The sequence below is a fragment of the Oryx dammah genome, unplaced genomic scaffold, assembly GCF_014754425.2.
Source record: "Oryx dammah isolate SB20612 unplaced genomic scaffold, SCBI_Odam_1.1 HiC_scaffold_1, whole genome shotgun sequence".
Classification (NCBI taxonomy): Eukaryota; Metazoa; Chordata; class Mammalia; order Artiodactyla; family Bovidae; genus Oryx; species Oryx dammah.
The window spans coordinates 22,882,214-22,903,402 of NW_024070185.1; the positions used below are offsets into that span (position 1 = coordinate 22,882,214).

The window sequence follows — 21,189 nt, forward strand, 5'->3', positions numbered from 1 at the left end:
AAATCGAACTTGCGTCTCCTGCACTGGCAGGTGGGTTCTTTACTGCTGAGCCACCAGGGAAACCCCAACTTTTATATTTCATAACAATATTATGAGATAGGGGTTATCACTTTCTGGATAAAAGTTTTGAGGCTCAGCTACACATAGCTAGCAAGTGACAGAAGCGAGATTCAAACCTGGGTCTTTAGACTAAATCAAAAAGTTCCTTCAACAGTAGAAGTGGAGTTTCATCACCCGTGGATACTGCTAACAGCCATGGACTCTGATCCAAGGTCAAACAAGAGTGGAAATTCAAAGAAGTAAAACGCTGCTACATTAAGATTCCCTAGTAGAAGCAGTGGAGCATGATAAATGAGGAAGGCAGGTTTCAGAGTCAGATGATTGTGTAAAATAGGGATAATACTATTTACTTCAGAGCACTGGTGTGATTTTAATATACAAATGAATAAATAAGTGAACATATTATAATCTTGTAAAAAATGCTAGGAGTAGAAACAGAATATTTAAGTGTATATCTAAAATTGACCACTGATTGGCTAAGTGACTTTAAGCAAGTCACTCCATCAATTTGAGCTTCCACTTTCCCAAATCAAGGTGACACATCCCTCCTTGTGCTGGCATTTTCATGATGAATCCCTCCCTCACAAAGATGCTGTTAAGACAAAGTAGAAATGTTCAACTCCTCACACTGGTTGACACAGCATGAAAAAAAGAAAGACAGTTTCTAAGGTAGAAATTGGATAAGAAAAATCAGAGGAGAGGAAAAACCAAAACTGCTTGCTCGAGGCCTTCTAAATCAAAACATCAGGACAGACAGATGCTTCAATTTATAAAAACCTTGTTTTCCTTTATTAATCGCATCGCTCCTCGCTTATGACATTTTCTCCTTCGGCTTAAAAAAATACGTAGTTTCCAATCATGCTCTGCACCCCTTTAAACATGGAAATGCGGTGCATGTCTTAGAACAAAACTTCAAGCCTCTGTGCACCAAAGAAATCCACCGATTCAACAAGGCCTATTGCTGAAAGCAGAGGAGCCGAGCCGGGAAACACAGCAGCCATTATGCGCTCATCAATAGCTTGTGGGCAGGCTGGGAGAAATAGGATCTGCTCTAATGAGAGGGAGAATCTGGCCAGGCCAAGAGGTCGGCCCAGGCACCTCCCAGAGAGAAGAGCCTGGCGACGAGGCTTCACCTGGGCTCACAGACACACGGGCCTCAGACGACCTGGTGGACATGGTCAACACAGAGACGGGGGCCCAGGATCCCGATTCTGCCTATTTTGGGCGCCATCACAGAAAAATCTTTTCATTAAGTGTGGCAAAGCGAATTTCCTCAATAATTTTTCACGCTGGCTGACATGAAAAAAAAAAAAAAAAGAAATCAAATGCCTTTTGGATCCGTAACTTCTTAAGCTTATCCCTGGCCATTTCTTAAAGTTATATTTGGCTTGATCCGAATTCTAAAAATCTCCATTTAACCTTCCTCCAGAAATCGCAGCTTTCTTAGAAACTGCCTTCTAGTGATGCAGAGTTAGGGTTCTGTGTTCATTCAGGGCTCTTATCTTATATGCCACATGTAAGACTAAGTTGATTTAAACAGCGGCACTGTTTGAAATCCTTGTGATCTAATATATAGGTTGTTTGCCATTCAGATTTTCTCCTTAGCCCCGTTGAAATTGAGGAAGGATTTAGTTTCAGAGTCACCAACACAGGGGAAGTAGAAAATAAGCAGCAAGAGGAAGACAAAAGCCAGCAGAGGGAAAGGAAGTGGCACCTTGGTCCCCTACCTCCTGGAAGGTTCTGCTCTGGCTCCCGCTGTCATCCAGGTATGCGGAGAGCTTCCGAAGCGAGGCTGCCACATGAACTCGGGACTCCGTCTGGCCGCTGTGACTCATGAGGGACAGGACGAGTCCAACTCCCAGGATACAGCCCGTGCTTGGGTGCCAAAAAAGATGAGGCGTGAAAACTACAAGAAATCCATGCCCTCGCTCTTCACTTATCACGGGAGTCAACAGTGCTCTACAACCCAAGGTGAGCTGGCTGGATGTTAGCTGTAGATTGGTATCCACGTGCACCCTACAAGCCCCCCACAAGGACTGTTGTTGTTCAGTCACTCAGTCGTGTCCAACTCTTTGAGACCCCATGGACTATAGCCCACCAGGCTCCTCTGTGCATGGGGATTCTCCAGATAAGAATACTGGAGCAGGTTGCTATTTCCTTCCCCAGGATACCCACCATCCAGACAGGTGTCTATGGCCCATGCCACTGCTGTGTACCCAATGGAGAAAACAGATAAATACATCAAATCAATACATGAAAATAGTTTGACAGGTTCCTCCCTGGTAGGGCAGTGGGTAGGAATCTGCCTGACAAAGCAGGGGACACGGGTTTGAGTCGTGGTTCAGGAGGATTCCACATGCCTTGCAACAACTGAGCCTGCGTGCTACGACTACTGAACCCATGAATCCTAGAGCTTGTGCTCTGCAACAAGAGAAGCCCCTCAGTGAGAAGCCTGTATATCCCAACCAGAGAGTGGCCCCCAAAATAAATAAGTCAGCAATTTTAAAAAAGAGATAAAATGATTTTTAAAAAATGAAACAGTTTGACAAACTCTGAGAAGGAGGTATAAAAATGAGGAAATGCTGCAGTCCTCTCCCCACCTAGGCTGAGAGAGCTCTGATTAACTGCATAAGAAGAGAAAAGCCTAAATTTCAGGGTATGATCTGAGGACATCTGACTAATAACAGGGTGGGGAACAAATGCAAGGCATGGTTACGAGGTACTGCTAAGAGCTTCATGTTTCCTAGTCAACTTCAACAAGTGGAATTTCTATCTCAAAGAAACTGTGTATTTGTCTGCGCACAATGACATTAATCCTCTTCTCCCCTCTGATCCCTCCAAGTACCACTGGGTCAGGAGAGAAAATGGACAAATGGCAGGCTTGTCAAAAGTTACCCCATGTGACAATTCAATTGGAATCCTGGGCTTTGTGCCCCCTTTCCCCTGAAAGAATACACATCCATTTAAAGAAAAGAATTGTTCTCCCAGAAAACCTCTAGTCCGTATGATAAGATAATGCGGCTTGAGGGTAATTTTTTACTCTTTTGAAAAAGTTCTCCTATCATCACTGTTGGTTTTCAAGTTGAGGAAATGCTGACTTTTTCAGAAAACATCCTTATTATGGTTTGGCTTGCCTCACTTCCTGATACCTGCTGCTTAAGAAGACATTCCAGGGCGTCTCTCCAAGAACATATTTCAGTGCCCGTATGTTATATGTTATGTCATTTTACTCTTACATAGCATCTTTGGCTGGCATCAAGACCCTCACACGTTTCTCAAACATCTGTGACAATGGGACTCCCACCTCTGATAAGAGATGCCCAGAAGGATGGAGAGGCTACAGGATTTGCTCAAGGTCAAGCAGAGAGTTTCCAGGAGAGCACGGACAGAAGACGAGATTTCTTAGTCTTCCCAGTCCGAACCCAGCCCCTCTCGGCACCCTGCGTGATGCCAGGATGGAATGCCTATGAGAAGGCAACATGTCTCAGGTGTGTTTTCCCAGGTTCTATTGCACAAAAATCTGGCATTAGAAAATCTTGTATCAAGCAGTTACTTCAGCAACACTCCAAGTCAGGCAGGACTGCTGTTTTGGCTTACATGAACTTAACAGCAAGCTCAACTAGCATAATGCATATTTTAACCAGTGAAATCAACATCTAACACCTGAACATTATGTGCTTTAGAGACAAATCACATTTCTGAAAGAGGAAAGGTTGCTTTTGATTAGAATGGATTTAAAGCCTTTGTTTTCATTTATACTCTATAGGAAAGTTTTTTGGCTATCTTTCTATATTGATGAATATAAAAACCTGAAATTAAACCAAAGATATAGTTAGACAAATGTGATTAATACTTTAAAATTTAACTTTTTCTTCTTGACTATGTAACTGCTACTTTTGCTAATACCCTGTACTAATTCACTTCAGACAATTATAATAAATTCTGATGAAGATTATCTGGGAGTTGATTTAATTAGTGTCCACATTCTTCACTACCCTCCATGAGGGTGGGTACCTTTTCTGTTTTTTTCCCTCAATATTGGTGGCACCTAGCACCCTGCTTGACAGGAACAGGCATTCAACCAACATTTACTGAATGCTATAGAACTGACCAGATGCAGAGTTTCAAGACAAACTAAAGCTGAGAGAACATCTATCAAGGAAAAATATCCTACCTCCTCCCAACTCCCCCCCCCCCAGATTTGATTCTCATGTTCAGTTGGAGGCAAAATTTATGAGTGGAGGCAAAATTCACCGATTATAGCATCCAAGATTCAATCAAGAAAACCTGATTTCTATTTTTTGCCAGACTAATTTAGGAAAGAGGTGTCGGGTTCATGAGGGAAAAAGATTCTTCTCAAAGCTCCCTTAACTACTGGGGTTCATCCTTTTCAAATAATAGGCAGGTATCTAAGCCTTACTTTTCTGGGAAGTCTCTATCCCCCTCCTCTTTTGCCATGGGCACAAAGGTCGAGAGAAAGACATCCCAGTTTTTAGTTCACATTTATCTAAAAATTATCACAGCAGAATTATTTTTGGGCAAGGTTATCATCCATTGGTATAATGATTTTTAGCTGACTATATATAGGTGCCAATATAAATATGTTAGATTGTACGCATCTATTGACCTTCTGAATTGTTTCCATCTACTCTAATTTGCTCCAGCATACACCAAGAAGGAAGTCCTAAAGCTTCATTCCTGATGTTTCCTTCTGATTTCCAAATCTTCTATATTTTAATGTACCTTTTGTCCTTAAGTCTTAAAGATTCTCCTAGGTGTTTAGTTCTCCTAGGTGCCAACAAAGGTCCTCCAAAGTGCCAACAAAGGTCCTCCAAAGTGCCGACAAAGGTCCGTCCAGTCAAGGCTATGGTTTTTCCAGTAATCATGTATGGATGTGAGAGTTGGACTATAAAGAAAGCTGATTGTCGAAGAATTGATGCCTTTGAACTGTAGTGTTGGAGAAAACTCTTGAGAGTCCCTTGGACTGCAAGGAGATCCAACCAGTCCATCCTAAAAGAAATCAGTCCTGAATATTCATTAAAAGGACTGATGCTGAAGCTGAAACTCCAATACTTTGGCCACCTGATGCAAAGAACTGACTCCTTGGAAAAGACTCTTGATGCTGGGAAAGATTAAAGACAGGAGAAGCAGACGACTGAGGATGAGATGCTTGGATGGCATCACTGATTCGATGGACATGAGTTTGAGCAAGCTTTGGGAGTTGGTGACGGACAGGGAAGCCTGGCATGTGCTTAGTTTAGCATTTCTACACATTTGCCTCATTCTAACTTACTGCTCTACCAGCTCTAAACTGAGATTAACTTGGGCAGAGGTAGCTCTCACATCTTTCTGTCTATTGAAAACAGAAAGGAATTGTGTAGATGGTGTCTTAAACAGATGAAATAAATCATGTTAGATACAAATTTGGGGTTTTAGACTTGCTAACATAGATCCCTTATAAGAATACTAACAAATGATGAAGATAATTTGAGTTTTAAAATGGTATGCCCCATTATGTCATTACTTATTTGAATCTCTTATCCAAGCATATTAAAATATCACTGGAAAAAAGAAATTCTGAGTCTTAAGATCTACGCAATTCTGACATGTATGTTGCTGTATCAACTGAGACATGATATATTTTTCTAAAATTAACCAGAGATGAATCTTCAATTCCCTAGTTTATTGTAGGTTATTCTGCAGATTAAGTAGTAGGCCATCTAATAATTAGTTCTAATATCAGTTAACATTTGTATAGCGCTTTGCCCTTTACAAAGCGCTATTCAAATGTTATTATATTTGTAAAAGCTCAATAGTAATTAACCAATGCTCAGGTCATGGATGGATAATAACATGACTTGTTATGGCTGGGAGGAAGGCAATGGCCAATAAATACCACTAGATGGCAGCAAAATGTAAGCGATAGGACCCCAAACACCAGATGCTGGGTTCTCTCAGCAGGGACAGGTTCATTAAATCCAAGAAGCATGGTGAATTTGCTTTGGGTGAATTCTATCACTTGAGGCAGCATGCTCCTAGATCTATTAACTGCCTCCAGGTAACACTTCCAGTATTTCAGGTGAGGGAGGACCAGATTCCTGTAACCTCACTGGATGGGGGAATATTTTGTGCCATGAGCCAAGCATTCAGGTCTGCGTCAAGTTAGAATTTCTGTTTTGCTTTTAATGGTGGGCAATATCTGCACAAAAGGGGGGTTAAAATCAACACCACACCATCAAGTATCAAATTGCTTTCTTTCCACTGAAATGTATTCTCCATGCTGTGCTAAGCAAGAGAAAGAAAAGTCTGACAACCTGGGTTTTTCTCCTGAATCTGCCACTGAGGGGTGTGACCTTGAACCAGTGTCCTATTTGAGACTCATTCTTTATTTGTAAACTGAAGTGATGATGACTCCTGCTTTAGCATCAATATTTAGGGTATAATCAGGGTTTCCCACATGGATGAGTGGTAAAGAATCTGCCCGCCAATGCAGGAGACGTGGGTTCAATCCCTGGAAAATCCCCTGGAGTAGGAAATAGCAACCCACTCCAATATTCTTGCCTGGGGAATTCCCATGGACAGAAGAGCCTGGTGGGCTACAGTCCATGGAGTTCCATAGAGTTGGACATGACTGAGCAACTAACACTTTTAAGAATAAAGAAAGGAGGTAAAAACAAAGAAATAAGAATCTTATTACTATATTATAAAAAAGTTAATTTTAAAGTTAAATATGCTTAGACATATGAAGGTTTTCGATGTATAAATACCCCTACTTTGGCTAATTCAGTTAGCTCCATGGTCCTCCCTACACTCAAACAATATTCCTATAAACTAGTGGAGACAATACATGAGAATCACTCCTGATTGTTCCAACTAGCTGAAAGTTTACAGCAGGCTAATCACATCCCCCACCCCCCAGATTTAAATACCCTGAGCTACAGATGTGTTGAACACCTTTGGGGCCAGGCAGGAGAGAGAAGGAAGTGGGGAGGGGAAGGGAGAGAAATTTTTCTTACTCCTTGGTTGTAAAAGGCAACACCACCAACATGTGAATTAGGCTCAAAAATCTTCATCAGCCCCCAAAACAGTTAAGGACCCTATCCCTTCCATTAATCATTCTCTAAAATTTGAGACTTCAATTATGCCTCCAAACTCTTTCTTTGCCCATACTCAAAACCACACTGTTAACATGTCATCTCATCTCTGAAGTATTCAACTTTAAAGTGTGATAAAGCAGGTGCATGTCAGGGGTTCTTATCCAACCTTAGCTTGCATGTGAAAGATCTCATAACTACCACCTACTAAGTGAAGAACTGACCTCTCTTACACGTGATGACATATGTGATCCCTTCAGTACTTCCACCATTACGCTCTTGTAAGTCTGAACACAACAGGTGAGATGGCATGGAGGTCACTTTAGATTATCAGTTCTTAAAGGCCAGACGTTTAAACACTGATAATTTTGGTAAACACTGATCTAACTCATATTTGAACAGTACCCATGATAGTATGAAGTAAGTGAATCAATAGATTGGACTTTATAATAGATTATAATAGATGCTTATAATCTGTTGAGTTTCCTATTAACTTCAACCCCAGAAGATCTAAACACAAGCTTCCAACATAGGAAGGTCCAAAAAGGTCCAATGCAGGTTCTCATTGGTGCAGTATTTCATAAGGCATAATACAACTGTGTTTATCTTCCCACACAAACCACATGGATGAGACAAAGCATTCAATGTCTCACTAAACCAGTATGTTTAACACCATTTTTTTGAGGTTCTTTTCTGATTATTCTCTTTTGTTTTTGTTTTTTTATAACTGGCATGAGAAAATAAATTTTAAGATATTTAGTTTAATAGAGAAAATCTTTAAAATGCACAAAGTTTCTTTGGGGGAAGGGATCTATTAATAGTGAGGAGGGTGGGAACGCCTGGTGTAACCTCTGTTTGTTTCCATTTTGATGCCTTTGACACGATTTCATAAAGAAATCTAAATTATGAGTCAAAGCCTCTCTTAGTCAAATCAAATTCAAAGAATATTTTCAACAGACCTTTAAAAAGGTTGTCATACATACACATCCCGAGACAGATGTCTCATATGATAAGTACAAGACAGAATCTAAGGTATTGGAAACTTAACGACAGCCACAAAATGACATTTGTTGCTCTGTATGGAAACAATTGTCTATTTGTCCAAGTTGTCTATTTTCTGAAACATGGTTTTCAGAACAAATAAGCTTTAATTACAGATTTTTTAAAATTTTTATTCTGAGTAAAGGAATTCAGGACTGGGTTCTATAAATATTTCACCATAGAATGAAACATTTTATAGCAAAGAAAGATCCAATCTCTGAGCATCAGAGAGGGAATGGAATCAACATACTTGTATTCAAGACTAGGGTCAAAGCAGCAGTTTTCCAGGGCATCCAAAGACTTCATCAGAAGAAGGTTCATCTGTTGGCTAGATATATCACTGGGTGAAGACCAAGAGTGAAAAATGAGTTATTGAAAATCATGCAACTCTCCAACATATTTACTATATAGTATTTTGCTCTTAGTATTTTACAGAAAATCACTTCATTAAACAAACATGAAAGTAGCAAACAGCAATACCGGTGATGCACATATATCCTGCAGACAGAGAAACGGAGTCAGAGAATTCATTCAATAGTTAGGTTTCTGAATATTGTCATTACTTGCAAACCAGTGTTTTGCGTTTGCTCAGCTCATTCAAATTTTAAATCACTGAAAAACAAGAGCTCAGAATTCCAAAAAGAATATTTCTAGGAATGCTAAGGTGACTTTCCTCAGAGGATGTACTAACCCGCTCAGCTGATACCATCAATGATCATTCCAGACCCATCTGGCACTTCTGATTTTATGTGTCAAATATGAAGGTTTTTCAGTTCTTTTTTTTTTTTTTTAAGGAGATGGAAAAAACCTGGCCCTTTATTTTTCTGCCTTTATAAAGTAACTGATGTGAATTTTGCAATTGTGAGAACTTAGTGAGAACTATGACTTCTAGGGTAAAACGAAACTTAAAAGGTAGCTCTATGTCTGTTCTTTCAGGCAGAGTTGTGGGCTTCATCACCGACACTTTATTATCAAGGGGTCCCTGCATTTCAGCTCTCTGGCTGCAGTCTTGGACCATGCTGAGTGGAATGCAGTTCCAGGAATGTCAGCCAGCCAGAGAGCACTTTAAGTAATATCCTCTCCAACCAAGACTATAGTGGTTTTGCCTGGGGTGAAGGACTACATTTTGTGATGAGAAAACACGCACACAAGCACACACAATTTTAATAACTATTAACTAAGTAAGTCTTATAGATGTTCTCTGGAGCAAAGTATTCTTAAATATCCTAAACAAATGCTAAAGAGGCTGAACTATTAATAGAATCCTCTGGGAGTTATGACAGAAGCAAGCTTTGGAATAATATGCTTTTCTGAATAAATTCTAGACTGTAATTGAAATTCAGGAGATTTTTCATAAGCCTTAGCAAGAAAAAAAAATGGTTTGAATGTCAAAATTCTTTTACACAAAGTGACTTTTCATTTTTGAAACCAAGATATTGTCCTGATCCTGTTGTCACAAGGGGCCATTTTGGGCCACTTATTTGATGTCATTGATTATTCAGAGTTAGTAGCCCTCAAAACACTTTAGTTTTGGAAAAACAGAAATTTTCTCCAAAAATGTCATTACCTGGTAAAGACTGTCATTATCTAGTAAAATATTTATTAGTACAAAAGACAAATATTTCAGATTCCCCTGCTCTATGAAATTAGGACCTCCCTAATTAATTTCCTAATTCTATGAAATAGGAGCTTCCCTGGTGGCTCCAGTTGGTAAAGAATCCACCTATAATGCAGGAGACCACCTGAGATGAAGGAGACCCAGTTTCAATCCCTGAGTCAGGAAGATCCCCTAGAGAAGGACATGGCAACCCACTCTAGTATTCTTGCCTTGGAAATTCCGCGAACAGAAGAGCCTAGTGGGATAGTCCAAGTGGTCACAAGAGCTGGACATGACTTAGCGACTAAAACCACCACCATTGTGAAATAATAAGGTGGGAACCATGAATAATTACATTAATGTCTGCAGTACTAATACACCAACCAGAAGGAGAATGTTATCAAATGCAGGATCATTATGGCAAAGGTAAAATCTGCAGTTACACTGTGGGTGCTCTGCCAGAGAAAGAGCTTTCTGGTGTCCTTCCCCAGGGTTTCCTGCAGATGCAGTCAAGTCGGCAGATAGAAGTGGAAGGCAACTTAAGAACCAGGGAAGGATGCTTTAGGAGAATCACTGTAGGTTTCTCCAGGTAGTAAAATTAAATTAACCACAATGCAAGTCTGTCAAGCCCTAAAACCAGCAGCATCTCCTCCTAAACTAAAAAGAAGAGAGTGAGAGCCAGGACAGGATGGAATGAGTTGTCTGGAATTAAAAACTGCCATGGCTCATTTTTAGTTGTAAAACATGTAGCTTGAAAAGATACTGAAGGAAGAACATGAACACAGATGGTGAAGAGACTGCCATTTGTAACACAGAACCAGAGGGGGGAGGGGGGAGTCACTTTCAAGTTTTAAGTCTTTAAAAATACTTTGTGTTCTACCACTCACACACAAGATATGTAACAGTCCATTTGTATGCAAAGGGCAGCTTCTTGTTTGTGTCCAGGACCAAATACTGGTGAATAGAACAAAATGAATATTCTGGAAACGTTTCATTTATGATCACAAAGACTAAGCTTATCTTCCCAAATATTCCATAGCTGTTTCCAAGGGCTGAAAATGATCATCTGAAATATAGTGTTTCCCTAGATCCAAAGCAGTTCTTACAAAGGTTTCACATACTGATGTTTGCACAAAACTATGGGAATTAACAAATGTAAACTTAACCACTGGTTTCAAACAGAAATCTAAATATAGCATAATGTCATTCAATTTACCCACATCAACATCATTTCCTGCCTTTGGACAGATGGTTTCTGCCAGCTAGGGAAGCATCAGGACTGCTAACATCAGAACAGAATGCCTCTCCCCACCGGCCCTACTATTTCCAATGGAGGAAAATGGGGCTGAAATTCCAAGTCAGTGACATCTAAAGATTCATGATCTTCAAATATTCATGTTGTACCACACTACCATCAACCTGGATATAGAAAATTCTAAGATCAGTTATAAAATAAAGAATAAATATAATGAACAGCAAAACTAAAGTCAGTTTGTGCACAAGGAAACTTTTTCACTAGTGGAATTTTCCACCTGGGTCTTTGATATTCTATTAGCTCCATTCAAGAGTAAAGCTAGCAGTCTGCAAATGAGCAATCAAACTGAATAAAGCACCCAGTATAATATGCACAGATTAAGACTCTTTAAGGATTACTAAAATGTAGCCAGGGCACAGGATAAAAGCAATACTTAAAACCGGTACATGCAGTTCTCGGGTGATTCAGTGATGCCCGCACCCTCAGGCACAGGGCTACCCCAATCTTTCCTCCCATTTTATAGTGATATCAATGAATGAGCAGTCATTTTCACCCTTATAAACCAGAAGGAAAAGATGCTTTTTAAAATTTATAGCACCATATGATTAGACTTTCCTCATGTCTATTACACAGGGCTCTCATCTAAGCGTGAAATGATTTTCAAGTAATCAATCAAAAGAAAAGCAACCCTTAAAACATGAATATCTCTGTGATGGTATTTGAGAGAGACAAATTCATTCATAAAAGAGAAAAAAGGATCAACCTGCTCAAATTGAAAAGTTTAGCACCACAAATAGCTTAGATATAATGTGAGTGAATGTGTGTGTGTGAGAGAGAGAGAGAGAGTGAGAGAGTAATCAATCACCTAAGTCACAAAGAGGAAAAAGAGGAATATTTTAATAAACTGTACCTGAGTTTCTCCTCACACAAGCGAGAGAGAAACATCCCCAGTGCAAGGCCCATGTGGATTTGCACGGCTTGAGACTCATCAGCGCTTGGTTTCCCAGGTAACCTGGCAGTCAGCATGTTCAGGATTTCCTCAACCTTCTCTTTGCAAGAGATAATGAAAATTGGCACCAGGAGAGACAAAGCCGTGGCGGCCGCGGAACGGGCAATGGCACTGGCCGTGTTTTCACCGGAATAGGATTTCTAGGACATGCCAGAGAAAGAAAGCAAGGGGTTGGCCTTTTGTTTAAAACATGAAGGGAGCACACCTATCACGAAAGCACGATACAATACAAGCTTCTGTTAAACCCACCCTCGCCACTCCAAAAAAATTATTAGAAAAATAAATCTCTTTCCGTGTTTATCTACAGGTTACCTTTTTACTCTTAGAAAAACAATTTGCTGCTAAGCCACTGGTTAACTAATAATATCCTTTTAAATTTGAAAAACAAAACAAAACAACAGTGTTTCCTTTTAATGGGTGTGAATTCCCTCCCTATAAAGCCTGAAACAATTTCGGGGTTGTGAAAGCCCACATGTGTATATAATGAAAAAGCTGCAAGTGAAGCTATCCAAGCTTGGAGAAACCACCGAGTCACGTTATACGTGTCCAGGAAGCCCGGAGTTTTCTGGGAGAGAGAAAAGGGGTTAGGGTGGGGGCAGTTCAAGTTTAGTTACAGAAGGATAAGGGTAAGTATAGCACAGGGAGCTATTGGCGGATCTCCCAAAAATTTTGGTGGGAACGTTTCCCAGTAGATGGATTATTTCCTACAGGGGGTTAATTCCTTTTAATTAAAAAGGAAGTTGAAATCCTAAAAGCCTCTGGTTACAAAGCAATAACCAGCTATTCAAAATGAAACAGAGAGCACTATAATGCTCCTTTCCTATATGTAATTATGGGAAAAGAAATGAATAACAGCCCTAATAAAATGACAGGGCAGCTGAATCTGAACAGCTTGTACAAGAATCCTGCGTTAGAGAGTTCCACCAGACATTATATACACTTATCAATATGTCTCAAGCGAGGAAGAAAGCCCGCTGATCATTCCTGAGTATTACCCACTTCAAATTTGCAGACACACAATAAAGGCCGTGTTGTCCCTTGCAGTCAAAACACATTAAAAAGTGTTTTTAATTCTATCCTCATTTGCTCTCTAAGCTTTAGTCCTTTAAGGATAAAAAGCAAACATGTGCTAAGGGATTCTTTAAGTTAATACAGCTCTATTATAATGGCAATGCTACTTAAAATGACCCAGCTGCTAGGACAAAGGAAATAAAGGAAGTGGCTTTTGAAATAGCGGTTTGAAAAAGTATAATAACGCAAGACTTACAAAGGTAAGAGGCAACCTGGAGCTGCCTAGTAAAGACATTATTTTTACTGGTTTGTAAGAACTAAGCAGCACTATTAGAAATCTAATAGATATCTTGCCCTGCTGCATATCTGAAGCATATAGCTACTTCAAAGACCTCCATCTAAGCTAACAAGTTTTCCATCCATCGTTAAAGAAATAAGAACACTTCTGACAGAAAACAAATTATCATAGAGAAAGTACTTCTTTGAGCAAAATCTATTTTCCAATATCATTATATGTTATCTAGTAAGTAATTTTTTTTTGTTCTCTAGTCAAAAAGCTGGTTCCTGACCCTCAGCCCTAGATGGGTACACACCAGGTCCAGGGCAGAAGCACACACAGAGGGCAAATGTTGCACAAAGAAGACCTAAGGTGATGAAGTTTCAGGCTAAACTCATAATCTTAGCGACAATTCAGGACCTGCGCTATATTTTCATTCAAATCAGCTATAATTCTCTGCTACTCAGCTGATTGTCCCATGATCCCTATAATTCCCTAAGCAATGGATAGTGATAAGGTAGAACCGAAATAATTCCATGCAGATACAGAAATATAGCATGCACGACAGCCAGTTAAAGGAAAACAAAACATTAACCAACAAAGTGTGGTTTCAGTTTGCTTCAAATCTTAGCATATAAGCATGAAGAAAGAGAATGACTAAGTAACAGGTGCTTTTATATGACCAACAACATTACTTGGTATTTATAGAGCATTTTGCCTTTCCATTTTGCCATAAATTATATAATTGGATCCTCACAATCTTTTATAAAGTTGGCAAAGTACTCATTTTTACCTTCACTTTACAGGAAGGGAAAAGTCAGATAAGTTAAGTAGCTGTCAGGTCAATGGTCACAAAATTAATAAGAGGTAAAGTTGGGGCTACAATCACTGCAGATAATACTGTTCAATAATCTCATTTTATAAACAAGAATACAAAGGGCCAGACCAATGAACTGAACTTCCTGTGGTCACATATCCCAAAATAAAAAAAACTGTGACAAGAAACTTAGGATCCTCCATATTCAGCCAATGTTTATTTTACTTCATCACTTGCCTCTGATTATACATTAAAATAACTTTAGAAAGCTTCCAAAATGTTGATACCCAGGACACATTTCAAAGCATTTAAATCAGAAGTGAGGCCTACACATCAGTATCTCATATATATATATATTTAAAGTTCCTCAGGTGGCTCTAATGTACAGTCAAGGTCGAAACATATCCAATGTATAGCTAAGGCCAAGATTTACATCATATCATAGATTTCATGTGAACAATTGATACTAGAATCAACTCTTGAGTTTCTAAATTGTTTTTTGTTTCTCAAACTTACATGATAAAACGAGGAGAAAAAGTGTCCTCTGGGTTGGTAGTGGCTATCAACAATGACCAAAAGGGTATCAAATACCATAGAAACCCAGTCTTTCACTGACAGGAAGTGAGGATGAACCTGCAGACGAAGGAAAACATGAAATGATAATGGGAAAAAAAGAAAGAACCTAACCATTGTTTTTAGATCCAGGGTACGATCTCCTTCTGTATAAAAGAATGAAGAGCTATTAAAAACTAAATTCATCTGCCAGGGCGGCACGAAGTAGATAGATATTTGACAAATACATATCCTAACCTGCACCCCCACCTGAATACAGTTTACCTTTCAGACAAAACTTAGCAGAGGTGAGAGGATGGGGGCTGCAGAACAGAACAATCTGAGAGTTCCTTAGAGTGCTCCTGTGTTCAGTGAGGATAATATGGAAGTTTAAAGGGAGAGATGTGCAGGGAAGGCAAATCAAACCTCCCATTTCTGACGTGTCATTTCAATAAAGCAGCCAACAAAATGTTTTGACCACTTCTAGTTTTGCTGCTTATTATCACTGTATTTATCATTCACGAATCATCACAACTGCCTAGTCAAGCAGATATGAAAACATAAATGATCTTCAGTTTGGAAAAGAAGCAGAAAGAGAATGAAAAAATAAACACAACAACAACAAAACCCAACTCAATAAAAAGAGAACTTGGTTTTAAAAATCATTCATGACAACAGATGTCAAAAAACATTCATTAACTCACACGGTAACACCCAGGTGGTACTGTGAAAGTTGAAATAGTGTTAAGAATCCTTGGAATTAATTCCTGGAATCAAAAAAGATCTGCTTCTTAAGATCTTCAGTTGTTGGTCAAATGCAGAGTTGAATGAAGTTTGAAAACTTAAACTTTAGTCAAATAATGAGGTCTCGAGTTCATGCTGAGTAAAAGTCAAAGGCAAGGTCATCAAGAGTAAAAGAAAAGCCCTGTCTTTGGCTTGGACGGCTCTTCAATGTTTTGTGGACTATGTGCTTTGTGGACAGGATACAGATTCAGCGAACAGAGAACAGGAGAGCCTAGAGCTCAAACTCTGAGCTAGACCTCCAGTTACTACCGAGGCAACCATCCTGCACCACTGGTAGACCTACATAAATAACCCCAAAATAAAGGGGTCCTAGGAAGGCATGTCTACTTTTTAGGTTGCAGATCTACCTAGCGTGTTGCTTCTGCTAAAGTATTCCATACCTTTTTCAAGGATATGAAACATTTCCTCTCTAAAAGATTTTCATCTTCCTTATTATTAAAATAAGATTCTGGCCTTAAATTACCATATGGTAACTAGCTACATGTTTATCCTTCATGCAATAATCCCTTGGCCTCCTTCTCTTCCCCACAGGTAATATACATGTAGAGATTTTGCCACACCGCATTATTCTTTTGTTTACTGGTAAGAGCACCCTTTGGGGAATTCCCTCCTTCAGAATTTGAAGCCTGGTTAAATGTTCAATCAAGCTACTCATCCTACCCTGCTGAAGGTGTAGCACTGGGACTCGTGGGATTCCAAATTTTAAGGGAGTGATGCAAAGACAGTAAGTGACTAGAGCTGATCCATCCCAGTAGGAGTAGTCTGCCAAGATGGTTCATCAGGACTTGTGCCTGGACTCCTGTTCTTCTCCCAACTTGGTTTTTAAGCTTTACCTTCAATTCTGTGCACGTCCAGATTCCTTATTCTTCTAGCTCCTTTTTTAATTTAAATTAAGAGTTGGTTTCTTCCCCCCAAAGAACCCACCAAAAAAGGAACCAAAAAAAACCCTACCATGAAAAAAGAATACAAGTGGTCCAAAAGGCACTCTGCGGGGACAGAGACAGGCTGAAAAGCATTGAAAAAAAAGCCCATTTTTTTTGCAAGTAGAAGTGGTGAAGTATATACTGATACTCTTGATAATAGTTACTATTACTGAGTATTCATTGTACCTTACATATATAACTTTATTTAATCCTAACAATAATCCTGTCTGGTAAGTACTATTATCCCCATCTTATAGATGGCAAACAGGCTCTGAAAGGTGAGGAGACACAATAGGATTTAAATCCTAATACCTGTGCTTACTAGCTTTACTCCTACTCCAGAGACTATGTTTTTTAACCACTTGACTATATTGTCTCCAGATAATGACAGCTACCAGATAATGGGGCTTAAAAGGAGAATGAATCCAAGCTTTTTTATTTTGACAGATATGAATTATCTGAAAAAGTACATTGCAAATGAACACTGGCCAGCTTGCCCCATGTTTAATTAAGAAAGAAATGCCTTGCAAAAATGAATAGGCACTTTGTCATTGACATCTACAATTAAAATGCAAAGTGCAATTTTTTGCAGTCAGTAAACACTGCTTATTTATCATTTTTTGACAGCACTGTTCACTTTCAGTAAGCCTAGTTAACCTCCTAAGATTGGTTACCATGATGTAATCACAGAAAGACAACCCCTGTTGTATAAAATTGGCACCTTCAAATGGAAATGACCACTTAACTGTGATGGAGAAAGCAAAACAGAAAAGCAGCGAAGAAAAGTGTTTTAGAGGACACCAAGGCTTCTGGTGTAAAGGTGCATCGGGTAGCAGAGCCCATGACGGCAATCTCCTAAATTCAGGGCCAGGCCTAAGGAAAAGTCTCACTTTTCACATGTTACACAACCAAAGCCCAGTTGGTTCTAATCACCCTTAACTCACCTCCAGGACTCCATCAGAGTCTGAGCAGAGGCTGGCTTCATGTTTGGAAACGACGACAGCGAGGCTGCTTAAGGCTAACAGCGCGTTGCCTTTGACCACTGGGCTGTCTCTGTTTAAAAAGAAAAAGATCCCAAGAGAGGATTTGGGGGCATTAACCAGGAGAAGAGAAGGCGCTATTAAAGGGGAGGGCAGATGAGGTCAAAAAGCACTTCCACCCCTTCACAGAGCCTTGGAAACGCAGGTCTGTTTGTTCCCTGGAGTTAGAAGCTTCTGTCCTTCTTCTGATGCTAGTGTTAATTTTTAACTCTTCTTATAAATGTATGGTCATTATGCTTTGGGGAACCTAAAAAAAATCCAAGCTCAGATATCTAAGCTCCTTCTCCCTAAAATTTTTTATTTCATCAGTTGACCTTACATTTCCCAAGTCATCTTCTTCAGCATCATCTTCAGTCAATATACACGTATGGATTTATTCTAGAAGCCCAGCCAAGGACAGTTGTGTGAATAAGCCCAGCAGAATGGAATTGGGCTCTGGCTTTTCTAAAGCACTGGTCTGTGGAACCAACTTCTAGTGAATTGCTTCACAAAGCACACTTCACTAGCAAATCGACACACTGGCAGCTTTCTCCTCCATCATTATCATTTTCCCCTTCTCTCCCTTAATATGCCAAAGCCAGCAACCTTAGAGTCAGTCTGTAACATGATTCAGAGCCCCTAGAGAAGATGCAAAAAAGGCTTGTTCTCAGGCAATTTGGATTGAGAGATGTCTTTTTATATCATCCAAATGGCACTTTTCTAATATTGGCGATAAATCTTCAGTTTGACTTCTGAATTTGGTATCAAGAAAACTGAATCTCTTAAATATACTTACTACTTGAAAATGTACATTTAATATTATTCCATAATTCCAAAGTCCTCCTACCGAGTAAAGTCTCCAAGGGGTCACTTGATGACATGCTTTTGGCCTGCCGACTCCATCGTAACAGAACTCAGGCAACAGGGTACCCTTACCACCAGACACTTCAGTTCTCAGTTAGTCCTAGGATTGTGTGTGGTGCTAGTCGCTCAGTCGCGTCTGACAGTTTGTGATCCCATGATCTGCCCTTGGGATTCAGCAGGCAAGAACACTGGAGTGGATAGCCCTTCCCTTCTTCAGGGGATCTTCTCGACCCAGGGATGGAACCGGGCTCTCCTGCATTGCAGGCAGATTCTTTACCATCTGAGCTACCAGGGAAGCCGGGTTCCTATAAACACAGAGAATGTTTCTCTGAACCTGGAGCTCGGACCTGAACTTGAACCAATGTGTATATCTGAGAACGACTCCCTGCTTACCCTGGGGCGGGAAGAGAACTGATGCGTGGATGTCCAGATCTGCTCCCCAGGCAAGTCTAGTACATCCAGCCCTAGGCCACAGTCGTGACCGAACATGTGAGTTAGTGAGCATTAACAGGTTAGCATAAACTTGTGTTCTTGCATTCTTGTTTCCATTTGGTAAGAATGGAATTCGGGACTCGTCGTTATCAAGTTCTTCCATCTATCAGTTCATCCAATCCTTCCTTCTTTCTCCCGCTCCCACTCTAGGGTTGATTAAACTCAGTAAGGCTTTGTACTCTGGGTCATTTTGTTCACTCCTTCTCCAGTCATTTCTCTAAGAGGCCTGTCATATGTTTGATAAGACAACATTTACATTGTGGGATGGGGCAGGGGGAAAGAACAGAAAGGAAGACTTGAGGTTGAAGGAGTTTTGCAAGGAGGATTACTGGCAACTCCTATAGCTAATAATAGAACACCAGTAAGTAAGGCAAGATGTGGGCATTCTCAGGTGCCCTAGCCAGAAAACCAGTTAAAGTCAAAATTAAATCTTTTATTTCTAATATTCTCTCTTTCCTTTAGCTGAGACTATCTTGAAGTCTGTTCTGCAAAAATGATCATGAATCCCTGAAGTTAGATTTTAAAAAAAGTTTTAAATTCTCGGTGAATGTATCACCCTGAAGAAATTCTTAGATGGTCACTAGAAATTGCATAACAAATCTTCTAAATCAAGAATATTGGTCTGGACCTTCCCTAGCAGTCCGGTGTTAAGACTTCGTCTTCCAAAGCCAGGGGTTTGGATTTGATCCCTGGTTGGGGAGCTACTGTGTACCAAAAACCAAAATATAAAACAAGCAATACTGTGACAAATTCAATAAAGACTTTAAAAATGGTCCATATTAAAAAAAAAAAATTGTCAAGATGACATAAGTGTCTTTTTAACCCTAAAATTCTAAGAGAGAATTTATCCTCAGTTTTAAAACAGTGCCCCAAATAGTTGTATTTGAAGTTTCACTGGTCTTTACCTTACTAAGCATGTATTGTTTCTGTAAAATGGAAAAAAATATATTTAAAGTCACTGGTAATTAGATCTTTGGATGTAGACTAAAAGCACATCTGTACATTAATCTTTGAATAGAAAAAAAAACCAGTCACACAAGGTATGCTTAGGCCAAGTTACGCATTCATAAAGGTACGGTGACTAGCTCTTCATCATCTTTACATTCCCCACGGGCCTTGCATAGTGACTTACGGAGAGAAGACACTCCATACATACTCATGAGATATATTCAAGGTGGAGCTAGCCAGGTGAAACTCTAGAATTTGTTCAGCAAAAACTCTTCACCTTGTTGATCACATAACTATCCCCAACCAGTCAAGTAGTGGTGACTAATTTGCATAATAACATGTCAGCATCAGTACAGTATTTATCTAGGCAACACCACTGACATTTTAATTAAACTGTCCTTTGAAACGGATGCCATTAACCTAATTAAAAAGCTCAAGGAAGGATGAGCTACACTGATGCTTTCTTAGGGACAAAGTATTACATTACATATTAGTGAAGTGACCCAATCCTTTGGGGATTTTTATCTTTAGGTTCAAACCTATTTAATTATTCACAAGAAAAATAAACTTACATCAGTCTAATCCTGTGACTAGTGTTTTACTTCCTACATTTAATTTATGCCTCAGAACAAAATAAGCCCTACATTGGCCCAAAGGAGCCTGGTGGCTCAGTGTTAAAGAATCTGCCTGCCTGCCAATGCAGGAGACGTGGGTTCAATTCCTGGGTTGGAAAAATCCCCTACAGAAGGAAATGGCATCCAGCTCAAGTATTCTTGCCTGGGAAATGCCATGGACAGAGGAGCCTTAGTGACTAAAATGACAACCACCACCACCCGAGGCGGCCACAATCCAAGGGACAGAAGACTAAACTGGCAGGGGGTGATAAGGGGGTCCTCACAGGATTGGAGGAAGCCAGTGGGAAAAAGTACAGAGAAGGCAGCAGAGTGATTTTTTTCTTCCTCTCTATCATTAATCTCTCAGCTTCTGGACCTTAACTATCTCCTGCTCACTTGTGAATCCCTAGTATTGTCAGGATGGTTTTAATAAGATAAGATCTATAAAATACTTTGAAATGTTTGATGAAAAGGTAACACCATGAGAACATAAATTATTTTTACTCAATATCACTGGGAATGTGAACACACTTTACTTAGGTATTAGTCATGAAATGATGCTTTGCAGATTTGAAGGTTAAAGTCTTGGTGAAATAAAATTTTAGCATGGAATCTGCAAAAGCTACTGCAGAGGCAAAATTACAGTTTGTTTTAATAGAAAGACGCTAGTTTCTTCAGCATTTGAGCTTTTGTTGCAAATGTCAGGGCATTGTTTTTAACAGGAACTAAGTAGACTATTCAATAGAACAAACTGAAAGGTAAAGGTTAAAGGCGGTCCCCATCCCAGCACCTCCTCCCCTCCAATAAGAAGC

At 39.7% G+C, this 21,189-nt stretch overlaps 1 protein-coding gene across 1 annotated transcript in view; it reads right to left on the reverse strand.

Moving 5' to 3' along the window:
- The window catches only part of FOCAD (focadhesin), a 294,818-nt gene that overhangs the window by 45,230 nt on the left and 228,399 nt on the right, over positions 1 to 21,189 (reverse strand). The window contains exons 25-29 of the mRNA XM_040238382.1: positions 17,385 to 17,493; positions 14,678 to 14,794; positions 11,958 to 12,196; positions 8,446 to 8,535; positions 1,788 to 1,935 (exon numbers count right to left, since the gene is read on the reverse strand). Coding sequence (XP_040094316.1) covers positions 1,788 to 1,935; positions 8,446 to 8,535; positions 11,958 to 12,196; positions 14,678 to 14,794; positions 17,385 to 17,493 — 703 coding nt within the window. The remainder of the gene's footprint in view (positions 1 to 1,787; positions 1,936 to 8,445; positions 8,536 to 11,957; positions 12,197 to 14,677; positions 14,795 to 17,384; positions 17,494 to 21,189) is intronic.